This window comes from Babylonia areolata, chromosome 18 (assembly GCF_041734735.1).
Source record: "Babylonia areolata isolate BAREFJ2019XMU chromosome 18, ASM4173473v1, whole genome shotgun sequence".
NCBI classification, from domain to species: Eukaryota; Metazoa; Mollusca; class Gastropoda; order Neogastropoda; family Buccinidae; genus Babylonia; species Babylonia areolata.
The window spans coordinates 57,950,472-57,967,971 of NC_134893.1; the positions used below are offsets into that span (position 1 = coordinate 57,950,472).

The window sequence follows — 17,500 nt, forward strand, 5'->3', positions numbered from 1 at the left end:
GATAACACAAAACCGACAGACCTGCAGAAATCTTGTGAAACTTTCTTCTGTGTGGGGCCCCAAAGACTCTTCACGGATTTAAGGGAGAAGAAGTAGATGGAGACGAAGACGAAGAAGAAGAAGGAGGAGAAGATGAATGAGAAGGAGAAGAGGAAGAAGAAGAAGAATACGACACAACACGAAATGACACAATACAATACAATAAATATTAAATTATACAATAAGATTGTAAGCATACAGAATCAGTTTGTTTGTGTGTGTATCGTATGCCTCTTCTTTACTGGCTGAAACAATCGAACGAACAGTTAAAACATAGAAATGTATCATTAATGCGCTATACAATGCAATACAACATACACAACACAATTTCAAGTCTTACACACATACTGCACAATACAAAACAATACAATACAATACAACACAATACAATGCAGTGCAGTGCAGTGCAGTACAGCACAGTACAGTACGATACAATGCTTTGCAATGCAATGCAATAGAGTATAACAGGAATCTGGTGAACAATTCTTCAGTTCAGCGCCCCAGTGACTTAACATGGTTAATTAAGGAAGTAGAAGAATTAGAAGACATCTGACCTTCGTATAAACCCAGCGCACTGTTCAGGCTTTGAGAGCCTACTCTTGGCTTAGCAGAAGAAGAAGAAGAAGAACAACAACAACAACAACAACAGCAACAGCAAGAAGAAGAAAAACAAGATAAAGAACAAGAAGAACAAGGACAAGGACAAGAACCCAACATATGTTTTGAAGAAGAACAACAACAAGAACAAGAACAAGACAAAGAAGAAAAAAACAAGGACAAGAACCTAACCTCAAAGAAGAAGAAGAAATACTACTACTACTACGACTACGACTACTACTTCAAGACGATGACAAAGAACAACAAAAACAACAAGACTTCATAAAGCACAACATGTTATTCGAACCTTGCTCTTGGATTTCTTTCTGGTGGGGGTCTCTGGCTGCTGGACCTTGACGGATTGCCTGAAGGACTTGGACTGCTGCTGAGCCAGGATGTCCATGATGGAGTTCAGGTTTCCCAGCATGTGCTGATACTCTGAGGCCTTCGTTTCGTCAAACTGAACACGATAGAAAAAGCAAACACAAACAGAAAAGATAAGAGAGAAAAGAGGTAAGAGTGAGGGAACCATGATAATTATTGGCAACCTTCACTTTTAGAATAGAACAGAATAGAATGAACAGAATGGAATAGAATAGAAATCATTAGAGAAAAAAAAACCGCGAGCATATCTGCTTAAAAGCAACAACAAGAAAAAGCCCGCACAACTGCTTACAAAAACACCACATCGACTATAAAAGAGGAAAGACGCACCACATGTACTTTGAACTTAAAGACCCCCCTAAAAAAACAACAACAAAAAAACAAAAACAAAACAAAAAACAAATAAAAACAAAACAAACTAACTAACTAACAAACTAGGACAACAAAAACAACAAAACCCACACATCTGCTTGAAAAAGGCAGTTACAAAAGACAAAAAAGACACCATGCTGGCGCTTCGCGAAAAACAGTTAGGGAAGAGAATGCTGCCTACAAAGTCACAACCTCCAGCCTAACGATGGAAGTTGAAGCTGCGACACATGCCCTCCAGTGGCTATCGTCCATCCATACGCCCGGAAACCAACATGCCATGATTCTAACCGACTCAATGAACCTCATACAGAAAATTGAAAACGGAATGGGAAGCCCAGAGTGGCATAAGGCAATGCGCAACTTTCAGATTAAAAAACTCACATGGCCATACTGCCCGGGACATGTAGGTGTTAAGGGAAATGAGCGAGCTGACAGACTTGCTGGTAACGCAACACCAACGAGCGGCCTACATCTAGGAAAATCGGAAATCCTCAGAAAAATCAAAGAATACCAAAAAGAACAGGTACAAGGCCATCACACCATCGATCGCCTCAAAGAAATAAAAGCAGAGAGAGGGAGCGGCCGCAAGTCTAACATGAAAGGTAGAGCACGATGCTTTGCAAATCAAACAAATATCGGCATCATTTCCAAACCAACATTGCGCAAATTTCTTCAAAACGGAACAGAGTCTCTGTGGGCCTTTCCAAATACAATAGACTGAGCAACACACTAGACGCCACGTTTTTGGCATCAGAGATCTTTTCCCATCCCTCTTGCGGCCAGTCAGTGGCAGCCTCTGTGCGTGTGTGTTTGTGTGGATGTGTGGGTCTGTGCTTTTGAGTGCGTTTGTGAATGCGCGAGAGTGTAAGTGTACACAAGTGTCAGGAGAGATCTGTGTACGTGTGTGTGTGTGTGTGTGTGTGTGTGTGAGGAGGTGGGAGTGCGGGTGGGGTGGGGTGGGGGGTAGAGGATGAGGTATGTGAGTATATGCATGCCTACACTGTGGGAGCAACAGGATATTGGAACGTATATGTGTGTGTGTGTGTGTGTGTGTGTGTGTGTGTGTGTGTGTATCTTTGTATATATGTGTGTGGGGTTGGGGGTGGGAGATATGGGCGTATGTGTGTGTGCTTGTACAAGTAAGTGTTCATCTCTGTGAGTGTGTGGAGGAGGGGGGTAGAGGAGCGTAGACTAGAAATGAGTGTGTGGAGGAGGGGGGTAGAGGAGGTGCAAGGTAATGTGTGTGTGTGTGTGTGTGTGTGTGTGTGTTGGAGCTCATGTACGTTTATATGTATTTGACTGTGCTTTCATATCTGTGAAACTGCATGTTTGGTGGATTTCTGTTGTGCATGTGTGGGTGTGTGTGTGAATGTGTGTCTTCATGTTTTACATTTATTCGCTTATTTATCACCATTGTTGTCTTATTTATTTATTTATTTATTTAATTTTTTATTTTATTTTATTTATTTTTTTATTTATTATTTTATTTTATTTATTTATTTATTTATTTATTAATTTTTTGTAAAATCATTTTATTAGTATTACTATTATTATTACTACTACCTTTTTCTATATTATAATTATTATTCATTTATTTATTTATCTATGTAAGCTTATCTATTATTTATTCCCCTGGTTTTTTTTTGGTTTTTTTTTGTTTTTTTTCAAGGCCTGACTAAGCGCGTTGGGTTACGCTGCTGGTCAGGCATCTGCTTGGCAGATGTGGTGTAGCGTATATGGTTTGTCCGAACGCAGTGACGCCTCCTTGAGCAACTAAAACTGAAACTTCGCGAAGGGGCGACACGCAGGTGTTTGTGCTCTGTGTTTCATTCGTGATTTTGCTGTCCTCGCCCTGTCCTTGTGCTTTTATATTGTTTCAAAGTGGTGTGCAAGGTGTTAAACATGAAGAGTGTGACAGTTGTGAGGCTGTTTGTGGTGGTGCTGGCTGTGTTCCGGACTAGTGTTTGTGGTGTTTTTGTGTCACCGGGTGGTTTAAATGGCGGACAGCGAGGAGGTACAGGCGCCTTACATTACGACCGTGATTTCCTTCTCAGTTTACGGTCAGTGCACGACCCATCCGCTTTTACTGAGCAACTTTTACCTCGTGATCTTATTTGTGATGATGAGGAGAATGAAAGAGAAGGTGAGAGAAAGAAAGCACGAAAGAGAGGAAAGAGAGGAGGCGTGAAGAGAAGACTGAGAAAAAATAACACTAAGCCTCCAATGTCAGATCTCTTAACCCAAACGGCAGAAACTGTAATTTAGATGAAGTACGAGCAAACTGTCGATTTTTAAATGATTTTAGGAACTCGTGTGTGCTTTGTTTTACCGAAACCTGGTTTAGTGAGAAAGTGTCGAATGAATGTGTTGCGATTGATGGTTTTAACACTCCGTACAGAATGGACAGAGACTGCAAGAAAGTTGGGAAGAAAATGGGTGGTGGCGTGTGCCTGTATGTCAACGAGAAGTGGTGTGACAGTGCGAATGGGTGTGTGAAGAAGCAACTGAGTACACAAGAACTTGAACTCATATCAGTTTCGCTGAGGCCTCGATACCTGCCACGTGAGTTCGGCCGTATTTTTTTTTACTGTTGTGTACGCCCCAGTCTTTGACCAGGCATCTGCTGCACGTGCAGGAAGGACGATCGCAGGTGTTGTTCGCGACCTTCAACTCATCTCTGCCGACGCCCCGTGTTTTATTGTTGGAGATTTTAATCACTGTGATTTAAAGAAAGCCTTACCTTCTTTTAAACAATATGTTACCTGCCGGACCTGACTGGACAAGACAATCGATCTATGTAATGGGAACATTCCTGATGCCTACAAATCTGTTCCCATTGCACCAGTGGGTGTATCTGATCATGATGTTGTTCATTTAATCCCAGTCTACAGACCAGAGATACAGACAGAGCCGATTGTGAAAAAGAGTGTGAAAGTTTGGACGTCAGAGAGTGTGGATGAACTGAGAGGATGTTTTGATTGTACTGAGTGTGTTGACTGACCCATGTGAGAATGTTCATGAAGCAGCTGATGTTGTTACATCTTACATCAGTTTCTGTGAAGACATGATAATTCCGACAAAAATAATTAAACTTTTCTCCAACAACAAACCATGGATCTCAAAGTCTCTCAAAACAATTTTAAACGAGAAAGAGGTAGCGTTTCAGTCAGGGAACAAGAAGGATAGGAAACTGATACAAAAGAAGCTTAGAGGTGAATTACGAAGGGGACAGAGGGAATTCAAATCAAAAGTAGAGCAACAGTTTCAGACAGGAAAAATGGCAGATGCATGGAATGGGTTAAAAATTATCACTAGAGAAACGAAAAGGAAAACAGTAGCTTGTGAAATGAAAAAGGATGAACAGCGTGATTTTTCAAATAAACTGAATGATTTCTACTGTCACTTTGAAAGGAATGATCTGGGAAGGGAACTGGATGGTGTTATCTCACAGTTGCAGGAAAAGATCAAAGATAGGAACACAGGTGAAGACTTTGAGATCGATGCAAAAGTTGTTGAATCTTTATTTTTAAAACTGAATGTCACGAAGGCAATTGGCCCCGACAATATCTGCGGAAAATTACTGAAAACATGTGCTTCCCAGTTGTGTGACGTGTTCTGTAAAATTTTCAACTGGTCTCTGAAGGACTGCTCTGTCCCCAGCATCTGGAAAAAATCTACTATCTGTCCTATCCCCAAGAAAAAGAACCCAGCCGCACTAAATGATTACCGTCCTGTTGCCCTGACTTCAATAGTGATGAAATGCTTTGAAAAATTATTCTCCGACATCTTCTTTCTTTCACTGAACAGCAGCTTGACTCTCTTCAGTTTGCTTATAAAGCACACAGAAGTACTGACGATGCTATCCTAACTCTCCTTCATAATGCTTTCCTTCATTTGAATAACACGGGATCTTTTGTTCGTATCCTTTTTGTTGACTTCTCTTCTGCTTTTAACACAATACAACCTCATCTCCTTGCCCTCAAACTGCTAGGCATGGATGTTGATCCGAAGCTTACTCTTTGGATAGTAAGTTTTCTTCTCGATAGAACTCAGTCCGTCCGCTTTCATTCTGCCCACTCTTCTCTAAAATCTACTTCTACTGGTGCACCCCAAGGTACAGTGCTGTCCCCTGTTCTTTTTACACTGTACACAAATGACTGCAGAGGCACGGAGGAAACTCCTGTCATAAAATATTCTGATGATTCAGCAATTGAAGATCTGTCCAACTCTGATGGTATTTATTTCAGTGAAATTAAAAAGTTCTGTTCCTGGTGTGAGAAAAACTATCTGGATCTCAACGTATTGAAAACAAAAGAAATGTTAATAGATTTTCGGAAAGACCCCTTGTCTGTAGCTAACCTTGTTATTGATGGTCAAACAGTGGAGAGGGTCAATGAATATAGATATTTAGGGACCATCTTAGACAATAAGCTGACTTTTGACAGAAATGTTGATTCCATTCATAAGAAGTGTCAATCTAGAATTTTTTGTTTACAGAAGCTTAGAAATGTTGGTATAAATTCAAATATTCTTCAAAGTTATTATCGATGTCCGTGCTCACAGTTCCATTTATGTGCTGGTATGGAAGTTTGGGAGTGAGGAGTAAGCGTGTTTTGAACGATGTCATGAGTGTATGCAGTAAAATTGTGGGAGTGAAGCAAGCTAGTATGCAAGAACTGTATGAAAGTCGAGTGGTTAAAAAAAGCAGGCAGATAGCAACTGACGACACCCATATTTTAGCAAAGTATTATGAGCTATTGCCATCAGGACGACGCTACAGAACTTTTAAGTTGAAATCCAGAGCTCTGAAGACTTTTATTCCACGTTCAATCCACCTTTTAAATTCTTGAGAACTCTGTGTGTGTGTGTGTGTGTGTGTGTGTGTGTGTGTTTACTGAGCTTAAAAACGTGACAATTGGTTATAATGAATGTGCAATATGTGGGAGGAATAATGTGCAATATGCAGGATGAATGTACAATGGAATATGTCTAATGCTAACGTCCATATTCTAAATATATTTCTGTTTAATAATTACGATGTAATAATTAATTGCAATGTTTTTAAAAGCGAATATGTGAAATGCTTTTATTTGAGAACATATGTTTATTACTCTTGTTTAATCAAGTAATCCGCGTGTGTGGGGTGGGTGGGAGTGTGTGTGTGTGTGGGTGTGTGTGTGTGTGTGTGTGTGTGTGTGTGTGTGTGTGCTGATTATCTGGTTGCGGTTTTCCGCAATTTATCTTTATTCTTATCTTATCTGTCTATTATAATCAATGTGCTAGTAGGCTATGTTTATAATTATATTCAAATAATGTTTCTTAATTCTTTCTGTTTTTACATTAAGAATACTAGTTATTACCTGCAGTGTGTGGATGTATGTATGAAACGGTGTATGTGATATTTTTTTTTTACATTTGTATCTTCGTAATATTCGTAAAAGCTGTTGTTGACTTTTACAGTTATGGTCCCCTATGTTGTGATAATGCACCTGACCAAATTTCTCAAGTTGGAGATAATAAAGTTATTCTTATCTTCTTATCTTATCTTCCCATACCTTCTTTAGAAAAAAAACAAAAAACTGACAAGGACGTCAATCCTTCGCAAATCATCACCACCACCACCATCAACATCATCACCTTCAACAACAACAACAAAACCGCACACAACCAATCCGCTTGCTGCTCTCAAAAGAAGGGCCGTCACTCACCTGGCTCTGCCTGTAGTGGCGCGCGTGACGTCCCTTGTGGTCCATTTCCATCATGCTGAGGGCCGCCAGACTGTTGGACCTTTTAGGAAGGGATCTGGTGGTGTTGGTGCCGGTGTTGTTGTTGTTGATGGTGGTGGCGTGAGCGGTCGTTCCCTCTGGCAGTGAAGCGGTGGTGGCCACCATGGATGTGCTTGCCGTGCTGTGGGCGACTCCCACACTCCCAGTGCCAGCCCCAGCCACTGCTGCTGCAGCCTGTAGTGGGTCTCTGGAACTCTGGTGAGCGGGGTCGTCCACAAAGGCTTCCTTTGTCGATCTTGTGGTTGTGGTCTGGGCGTTGTCTGCAAGATGTTCGAAAACAAATCAATGAAGAGACACAAGAACAACAACAGCAACAACAGCAGCAGCAGCAAATGACAATGATTTTGGTGCGCTTCCCAAAACATTAATTCGTGAACAAATATTTACCGAAGCGATTACAGCACACGAATACCATCAGCCTTCTTCCACAAAACGAGTTCAGACCAAACTGCAGCAAAATAGCCAAGCTATACAAACATTCTTCCCTTTACCAACGGCAACAATTATCTTAACATCGACCAAACTTGATGTCATAACACAAAACCGACAAACTTGCAGAGATCTGGTAAACAGTTCTGTGCGGCGCTCCAATGAATATTCAAGAAGTTAAGGGAGAAGAAGAAGAAAGAGGAGGAGGAGGAGAAAAAGAAGAAGTGTATTGTATGTCTCATTCACACACTCCATCGAATTCGTTCATTATCAGTATATTCACATGTACGACTATGTGTGTCTCCGTCCTCTGCCACACTCACGCACTAACCATCACTGTCACCACTACAACCACCAGCCCCCCTTATCCCTCTCTTACCCTCTCGCTCCTTTACCACACGCACTCACTTACCAACTTCATCACCACCACCACCATCCGTTTCAGCTTGGCCGTTGGCGGAGGAGGGACGGAGGTGGAGGCGGGGGAGGGGCTCCTTGAGGGAGGGGAGGGAGCGGGAGAGACGGTCGCGGTGGGGGTGGTGCTTGTGGTGGTGGTGGTGGTGGCGGCGTGGGTGGGCGGTCGGCTTGGCAGCGAGGTGGTTCAAGCTGTCTTCCAGGTGTCGTACGTGCGTAATTTTCCCTTTGATCTATAGTCAATCAACCAATCAATTCAATCAATCAATCAACCAATCAATCAATCAATTCAATGTCTAAAACACACGTTTTCGTTGTAGTAGTGTAGTAGTAGTAGTAGTACGTGTTGTTGTTGTTGTTGTTATTCTTCTTCTCCTCCTCCTCCTCCGCCTCCCCATAAAACCTTCACCATTATCATTATTGCCACCCCCATTCTCAAAATCATCATAATCAATTATCATCAACATTGTCTTAGTGGTGAAAAGCTTGGATATATTTACGTTCCCCTTCATCTATTGATAGGAGTTCCTCAGCTCTATCAGCGCTACCACCATATTCATCATTACCATTCCCACAGCCACCATAATAATCACCACCACAATCACCATCACCATCATCACAATCACCAGTGCCATCAGAACGTGATCATAGCCAGAAACAGTTTTTAAACTGACGATGATAATGATGATGCTGTTGATGAAGATGACGACGACGACGACAACGACAAACGACGACGACGATGATGCTGATGCTGATGATGACGACGACGTTAACATGTCGTACCTTGGCGGCGTTGATGGCGTCTTGGGTGGTGTCCTCTATGGCTTTCTGCCTCTCGAACTTTCCGATCTGGGACCACTCCCTGGGGGTCCGGAACAGGGCGTCCCCGTGACCCTGTGAGGCCTGACCCTCCGTGTGGAGGTGCTCCGCCACCTCCCTGAAAACACACGGCGGTGTCTGTCTGTGATGGTCTGTGAAGGTCTATGATGGTCTGTGAAGGTTTATGAGGAGGTCTTGTGAGGGTTTGTGAAGGTCTGTGAGGGTTTTTAGGGTGTTTCTTTTTTTTAAAGGTTCTGGAGGCGTCTTCGAGGATCTGTGAGGGTCTGTGAGGTCTGTGAAGCTTGATGAGGTCCTTTGAGGGTCTGTGAAGGTCTGTGAGGGTTTGCGAGGGTTTAAAGGTTCTGTGGGGTTGTCTATGATGGTCTGTGGGTGTCTGTGAGGTCTGTGAAAGTTCAGGGTTTGTAGAGCATTATGAGGGTCTGTAGGGGTCTGTGGAGGTCTGTGAGGAGCTGTGAAGTTATATGAGGGTCTGTTAAAGTTTTATAAAGGTTCTGGGAGGGTTTCCGGGGGTTATGAGAATCTGCGAGAGTCTATAGGGGGTCTGTGAAGGTTCCACCATGGTCTCTGAGGTTCTGTAAGGGTCTGTGGGAATTTATGGGGTCTGTGAGGTTCTCTGTGGGGTCTAGTGGCATCTGGGTTAGCCTGTGAGAGTTTTTGGGGTCTCTGAGGGTCAGTGGCGCTATGTGGGTGTTTGCGATGGGGGCCAAGGACAAGGACATGTACACTGCCCTGCACTTCGCTATCATGGAGGGGCACATGCCCGTCGTCACCCTCCTCGTCGACGGTATGTGAACGTCTGTGAGGATCAGTGAGTGTCTATGAGTGTCTGTGAGGTACTGTGAAGGTTCTGTGAGGGTATGTGTGGGTTCTATGGCATCTGTGAAGGTCTGTGGGGTCTGTGAAGGCTGCGTGGGGTGAGGGTTTGTGGTGTGTTGTGTTTTCCTTTTGTTTTCCGCTCATTGTGCAGAATGACTCACGTATGATCACAAGGCATTGGATACGGTCGATCAGCCAGGGTCATCTCGTAATGGGTGTTAAATCAAACATAATCAAATCCTTTTGTGCTCACTACAGGCAATACAATGTTTGAGGAGCTTCCAATATGATCCAAAATCAACAGAGTGAAAAGACTGAATCCATTCACAGTGCGATGACACTCACGCATCACTTTGCTTCAACGAAAATGTTATCTGTCTGTCTGTCAGCCTGTCTGTCAGTCAGTCTGTCAGTCCGTATGTGTGCCTGTCTGTCACACACTCTCTCTCTCTTTCTTATCTTTCTTCCTCTCTCTCCTGCCCTGAAAGGTCGGTGTTATTTCAGTGATGGGGCAGCTCTTAACAGAACAAACACACTCGTCATCAGAGTTAGGAGGTTTACACAACGACAGAAATAATAACAACCACATTTAGAACTAGAACAAGAACAAGAAAACAACAACAGCAGCAGCAGCAGCAGCAACAACAACAGCAGCAGCAGCAGCAATAACAATACACAAGTTAAACAACATAACAGCAGCAGCAGCAATAGTAGCAACAATAACAACACCAGCAACAACAACAACAACAAAAACAACAACAACAAAGCCCCCCAAACTTCCTCCTCTCACCGGAAGCCCAGTCTCTTGGCGTGGTTGTAAGGCGTGAGACCCATCTTGTCCGGCATGTCGACGCTGACGCCGAACTTCCGGTGAGCGGCGACGAGGAGGATGACGACGGGCATGTGCCCCTCCATGACAGCGTAGTGCAGGGCGGTGTACATGTCCTTGTCCTTGGCCCCCAGCTCCACGTCTCCACCCACCTCCCTCAGCAACGTCCGCACCTAACGGCCAGAACACGGTCATGGTGGTGGTGAGCATGAAAGATAGAAGAAGAAGAAGAAGGGGGAGGAGAAGGAGGAAGAAGAAAAGAAGAAGAAGGGGGAGGAGGAGGAGGAAGAGAAGAAGAAGAAGGGGGAGGAGAAGGAGGAGGAAGAGAAGAAGAAGAAGGGGAGGAGGAAGAAGAAGAAACACTCATGGTTGTGATCATGGAAGAAGAAGGGGGAGGAGGAGGAGGAGAAGAAGAAGAAGGGGGAGGAGGAGGAGGAGAAGAAGGGGGAGGAGGAGGAAGAGAAGAAGAAGAAGAGGAGGAGGAAGAAGAAGAAACAATCATGGTTGTGATCATGGAAGAAGAAGGAGGAGGAGGAGGAGAATTAGAAGAAGAAGGAGGAGGAGGAGAAAAAGAAGTCTTCTTCGAGGATACGGGGGAATCCATCTGATATATGACGAACGAGACGACGAAAAGAAGAAGAGGAAGGAGGAGGAGGAGGGGGAAAAGAAGAAGAAGAAGATGATGATGATGATGATGTTTCACTTTCATTTTCAGTTTCAAGGATGTGTCAAAGCGTGCGGGCTGGTCCATATGCGCTACACCACATTTACTTTTAGAGGGAAAAAATGGGGGGGTGGGGGGAGGAACAGATGTTCTGACCTTTCCATAAACTCAGCGCGCTGGTTAAACATTGAGATGGTGATGGTAATGGTGAAATATGACGATGATGGGGGAATGATGATGATTGTGGTGATACAATACAATACAATGCATTGCAATGCATTACAATACAATACAATACAATACATGGTGGTGATGCGATACAATACAATACAATGCAACACATTGCACTGCATTACAACACAACACAACACAATATAATACAACGCAACATGACACGATGCAATGCAACGCAACCCAACGCAGCACATCACATAATATCACATCGTAACGCAACACATCGTAACGCAAAGAACGCTACACCCCATCCAACCCAATCCAGCCCAACCCATTCCAACCCAACCCATCCCATCCCAACCCAAACTAACGCATCCCATCCCAACCCAACCCAAACTAACGCATCCCATCCCAACCCATCCCAACCCAACCCAACCCATCCCAACCCAACCCAAACCAACCCAACCCAACCCAACCCATCCCATCCCAACCCAAACTAACCCATCCCATCCCAACCCAAACCAACCCATCCCAACCCAACCCAACCCATTCCAACCCAACCCTACCCAACCCAATCCCAGCCCAGCCCCAGTACCTGCTGGACACGGCCCATCAGACAGGCCCAGTGCAGCACGTTCCGCTGATGGGAGGCGTCCCGGAAGAAGGGGTCCGCCCCTCGCTCCAGGAGCAACCGGAAGAGCTGCTGCCGCCGCTTGTCGTCGTCCACGTGTAGTGCCGCCGTCAGCACGCTATGGCCGTAGTCGTTGCGGCCGTTGACGCTGGCGGTGCGCTCCAGCAGGTAGTGGGTCCCTCGGAGACGGCCCTTGGGGGAGAGAAATGATATGATATGGGAAATTTATATATCGCCTATCGTCAGCATTGCGGTGCCCTGACTGTTCCCCATCTGAGCAAAGGGACAAAGCCAGCCAGCAAGCAAGCTGTCTTCGGTCACAAGCCAAGCTCTAAGCGCTTTATACAAACACGGGACTATTTGCACAATAGGCTGATGGTCCAAGGGGAGAAAAATGATATGATGGTATTTTATACAGCGCCTATCTTCGGTCACAAGCCAAGCTCTAAGCGCTTTATACAAACACGAGGTTATTTGCACAATAGGCTGACGGCCCTTGAGCAGAAAACTGATATGATGTGGGTTGATATTTTATATAGCACCTATCCTCGGTCACAAACCAAGCTCTAAGAGCTCTGTACAAACACGGGTCTCATTTGCATAATAGGCTGACGGCCTCTGGGGAGAAAAATGATATGATGTGGGTGGGTATCCAACTAGCGCCTATCCTCCGTCACAAGCCAAGCTCTAAGCACTTTATACAAACACCAGGGTCATTTGCACAACAGGCTACAGACTACCTTCGTAGAGCTGACTGGTTGAAGGTTACAGGTTCAAGGTCCCATAGCCTTCCACGGGCCATCGGGGGGGAACATCGAAATCATTCACATCAACTGTGTCTAGTGCTCAGCATAGGAAGAAGCGGAGGCCCAATCCTCTCCTTCCGGCGGTTTAGACTTCCCTGACCGAAGTCAGGCACCCATGCACATCCTGGGTTGCCTTCACCCCCTCCCCCCTCCATTCTCCCCCCTACCTTCTATCCCCCCCTTCCTCCCCACTGCCCTCCCCCCACGCCCCCCAGGGACATAATACTATGCCGAAACGGCCCTGCACCCTGATCACTGGTGAACACTGGGTCAGAAGTCCAACGCCTAAAACCGCCTCTCAAGGTTCTTTTACGTGCGCGGAGTGCATGCAATGCTGCAGACGAGAGCTCGGTGTCTCGTCTTATACGAATGAACAGACCACCACTTAAGGTCTAGTGAAGGGGGGAGTAAAAATATCCCGGTCCATTATACGGGATGCGAACCCACGGTCATTTGCTACCAGCTCTGGTGCAAATACACAAGGCCATCGCTCAGTATGTAACTACTGCTACTGCAGCCTTCATTGTTTGGATTATTGCAGTTACACACACACACACACACACTCTCTCTCTCTCTCTCTATCTCTCTTTCTCACTCACCTTGAGCACAGCGTGAAAGAGGCTGTTGGAGCCGCTCAGTTTGAGCTTAGTGTTTTGGTCTCCCAGCACGTCCATGTGCTTGAGGTACTCCGGGAACCCCCCATGGCTGCTTCGCCCCCCGGGGCACTCTTTGCTTTGACGCAGCGGTGCGGCGTGAGACGGCTGCGGCAGGTTCATCATGTCCGGCATATCAATGCGCAGCACCGCTGGAGAGAGAGAGAGAGAGAGAGAGAGAGAGAGAGAGGACTTTGGCTTTGTTTCTGGATCAGATGTTCTGCAACAGAAGATGGGGTATTGTTTCATCTCAGTGGTAATAGGCTTCAACGCTCAGCTTATATCAGATATCAACATTAACATACACTTGGGCCGACAGCAAAGTGAGACCAACGTATGATCCATGTTTTTTTTCCTCCACTGCAATGGGAATCCATTCACAGCTTCGTCAATTCATTTTACAGCTTAGTCTTTTGTGAAGGACTATGACTCTCAAACTAGGAGGAAAGACTTGGGGGCTAGCTGGCCTGGGACCATCCCAACACCGACTGTCCAAAAGGTCCTCTTGGCCGAGACAGTGGGGGTGTAACTTGGACACGACACTCTCGTTTTTAATCAAACTGAAGCCCAGATCGTCGGGACAGCAGTTGCTTCCTATGCTGTTCTGAGCTGATGGTCACAGTCGGGTACGGCTGACTATCACACAAAGACAGCTGGACCACTGAGATGTCTCAGAAGCAGAGCAGTGCAGAGTCTCCCTTATTTGTATTGGGTGAAATTCGGACTGCTCTCCCCAGGGACAGCGCGTCGCTGCACTACAGCGCCACCCATTAATTTTTTTTCCTGCGCGCAGTTTTATTTGTTTTTCCCATCGAAGAGGATTTTTCTACAAAATTTTGCCAGGAACAACCCTTTTGTTGCCGTGGGTTCTTTTACATGTGCTAAGTGCATGCTGCACACGGGACCTCGGTTTATCGTCTCATCCGAATGACTAGCGTCCAGACCACCACTCAAGGTCTAGTAGAGGGGGAGAAAATATCGGCGGCTGAGCCGTGATTCGCACCAGCGCGCTCAGATTCTCTCGCTTCCTAAGCGGACGCGTTACCTCCAGGCCATCACTCCACATAACGAGTAACCTCATGGTGATTTTCAGTACTGATAGTTCTGTTGAGAATGGAAGTCTCGTGATGGAATGGGTCAGGTGTTGGACTTGTGTGTGAATTTATATTTACCGGTGACCAGAGTTCGAGTCCCCTGTCTCGGAATGGTGTTGTGTCCCTGGGGAAAGGGCATTAACTCCCGAGTTTTACTCAGTTCACCCCAGGTGTGAATGGGCGGGTACCTGGTTCGTTGTTTGCCCGCACACACCTTTTTTTTTCAACTGAATGTCACAGTAAGCAGTTCTGTGATTGCAACTGTTATGAGCGCTAAAGCGTTTAAAATCATATCCAGATATACCGTAGCCACCAAGGCAACTAAAAACGAAACACACCACCAAGACAACTGAAAACGAAATACACCACCAAGACAACTGAAAACGAAATACACGAAAAGAAATGTTGACAGAAAACAAACAGCCAAAGTATACTTATCCCACACTACTCAATTTCCACATCGACAGACAGACAGAAAGACACCCCCCCCACACACACACACACACAGTCATTCACACACACACACACACACACACACACACACACACACATACACACAAACACCCCCACACACACACACGCATCCACCCACCCACCCATACACACGCACACGCACACACACACACACACACACACAGATACATGCACACACATGCGCACGCGCGCATCTAATCAGACGACATACACAACGTTCACAATGAGCGGTGTCCCCTTACACTCCTGAATGACAATAAAATACCCCCACACCACTCTTGTTCCCCCGGTCACGGTAAGGACTACCCACCCGTATCTTCTCCAGGCGGTGTCCGGGTATTCAACACAACGCTTATCGCCTCTACCACCACCCAACCACTACCACCCTGCTTCCCCACCTCCTCCTTTCTCCCACTCCCAGCGATTCACGTAACCCCCCCTCCTCCCGCCCCCCCCCCTCCTCCCTCCCCAGTACCGTGTGTGTGTGTGTGTGAAGGTTATTTGTCAGGAACCTTATCTCTCTTTCTCGTTTACACAGCTTCTCAATGTTTTATGCCATATTCTCTACGTTTAAACGATAGCTCGATATGATACAATACAATACAATACAATACAATACAATATAAAGCAATTCAGTTAAGTGTTGAAGCATTGACGTATGCATTGGAATACACGTTATTCTTCCTCTCCCACCTCTAACCTTCAAATACCTGAAATCTTCCCCCACCTCCTCACCATCAGAACCACCACCACCCCACCCCCACCTGCTCCCACCCCCCACCCCCCCGCCCCCTCGTCCCCCCCCCTCCCCGCCTCTCATTTTTTCATCCACCCCTTCATTGTACACGAGTTTCCATCCGAACAAAATTCACCCTAGAACCCAAATAACCACAGTGCAAAGGAATGGGTGTGCAGGCGTTCACATACACTTTTTTTTCCCCCCTAAAACTCCACAACACCTATCCTGCCATTGGCACACAATTACTCCCACACAAAAACATTATATTGCTTTTCTAGAAAAAAAAGGGGGAATATTGTGGGATAAGTAAATAAAAAGATAAATAAACAAATAATCAATAAAATAAAACAACAATAACAAATGAATAAATAAACAAATGAAGCATATTTTTTTTTACAAATCAGTTCAATTAAATAATGTGTCATAATATAAATGTATTTATTTTTCTGAGCGCACAAAGTTTAGTTAGTCAATCAGTGATTTTCTGAGCGAGAATTGTCTGTTTTACGCAAAATGAATACAGGTCGGCATCTACAAAGTTTCATTTTCATTTTCAGGAAGGTGTCAAATAATGCTGACTGGTCCATGTACGCTGCACGACACCTGCTTTGATAAAAATCAACAACAACAACCAAAAAAAAAAAAAAAAAAGAAAAAAAGAAAAAAGCAACACAAAAAAAGTTATTGAAGGCCTGACCTTCGCATGAACCAAAAACTGGTCAGGCGGGAAAAAAAGACTACCTCCAACAAAATGAAGCCATTCATCAATAGCTGTCTGAGAAAAAACCATCACTGGCCAGACAAGATCAGCAACAAACTACATGATGAAAGCGAAACTGAAAATAAAGCGCATAAATAATTATTTAAAAAAAAAACATGTACACAACCTAACTAAGTACGACGCAACGACACATATTATCATTGAAAAGATCAAATCATTATAAAATGAAATGATTATTAGAGAGGAGAAAAAAGAAGAAGAAGAAGATGATGATGATGATAACAGGGAGAAGGAGAGACAGACTGACAGACACCGATAGTTGGAACATGGGAAGTGAACCACTGTGTATGTGTGTGTGTGTGTGTGTGTGTGTGTGTGTGTGTGTGCGTACGTGCGCGTGCGTGTGTGTGTATGTGTGCAACCACCAAGCGAAAGGAAAGAGAGGCAGGCGACCACAATGCGCTTGGTGAACAAGACACCAAGACAGCAAACAGGAAGCCGGACAGCAGCTAAGACACGGGTTAGGGCACTATGGAGGTCTTTTTGTTAAGGGCCTATACCCCAGGTGGGGGTGAAAGTCCTAAAGCACAAAGTCTAGACGCTATCTAGTTTCGACTGTCACGCATGACGCCTTTGTCTGTCCCCTATTCATAGAGCACCTGAAAGTCTTCCCACAGAAACAACGGTATTGAAAGTGGAGCCAACGTTTAGCATTCAAGGGATCACGAGTTTGGATCCCATGGGGAGTTGGGGATTTTTCTTCTCATATACTGAATAAACTGAGTGGGGGGGGGGGGGTCTAAGTTCTCGTTTTGAATCTGCGAAGACATGTCGAAGTTGTTATTGATGTTGTCGTTTTTTGGTGTGTGTGTTTGGGTTTTTTTTTTTAAAAACAATACAATCCAGTCCAATACAATACATCGTAATTGTTTGTATTTGCATTTGCATTTGTTGTATTTGTATTTCTGTTTATCACAACAGATTTCTTTGTGTGAAATTCGGGCTGCTGTTCCCAGGGAGAGCGCGTCGCTACACTAC

At 44.9% G+C, this 17,500-nt stretch overlaps 1 protein-coding gene and 1 long non-coding RNA gene across 3 annotated transcripts in view; one reads left to right on the forward strand and one right to left on the reverse strand.

Moving 5' to 3' along the window:
- LOC143292094 (uncharacterized) overlaps positions 1-17,500 on the reverse strand; it is a 36,036-nt gene that overhangs the window by 750 nt on the left and 17,786 nt on the right. For both annotated transcript variants that reach the window (XM_076602278.1, XM_076602277.1), the window contains exons 2-8: positions 13,381-13,654; positions 11,940-12,167; positions 10,468-10,679; positions 8,805-8,958; positions 8,020-8,254; positions 7,101-7,438; positions 944-1,096 (exon numbers count right to left, since the gene is read on the reverse strand). In XM_076602278.1, coding sequence (XP_076458393.1) covers positions 944-1,096; positions 7,101-7,438; positions 8,020-8,254; positions 8,805-8,958; positions 10,468-10,679; positions 11,940-12,167; positions 13,381-13,569 — 1,509 coding nt within the window. In that variant the 5' untranslated portion in view covers positions 13,570-13,654. The remainder of the gene's footprint in view (positions 1-943; positions 1,097-7,100; positions 7,439-8,019; positions 8,255-8,804; positions 8,959-10,467; positions 10,680-11,939; positions 12,168-13,380; positions 13,655-17,500) is intronic.
- LOC143292095 (uncharacterized) overlaps positions 3,195-17,500 on the forward strand; it is a 49,762-nt gene continuing 35,456 nt past the window's right edge. The window contains exon 1 of the long non-coding RNA XR_013056621.1: positions 3,195-3,452. This is a non-coding gene — a long non-coding RNA (uncharacterized LOC143292095). The remainder of the gene's footprint in view (positions 3,453-17,500) is intronic.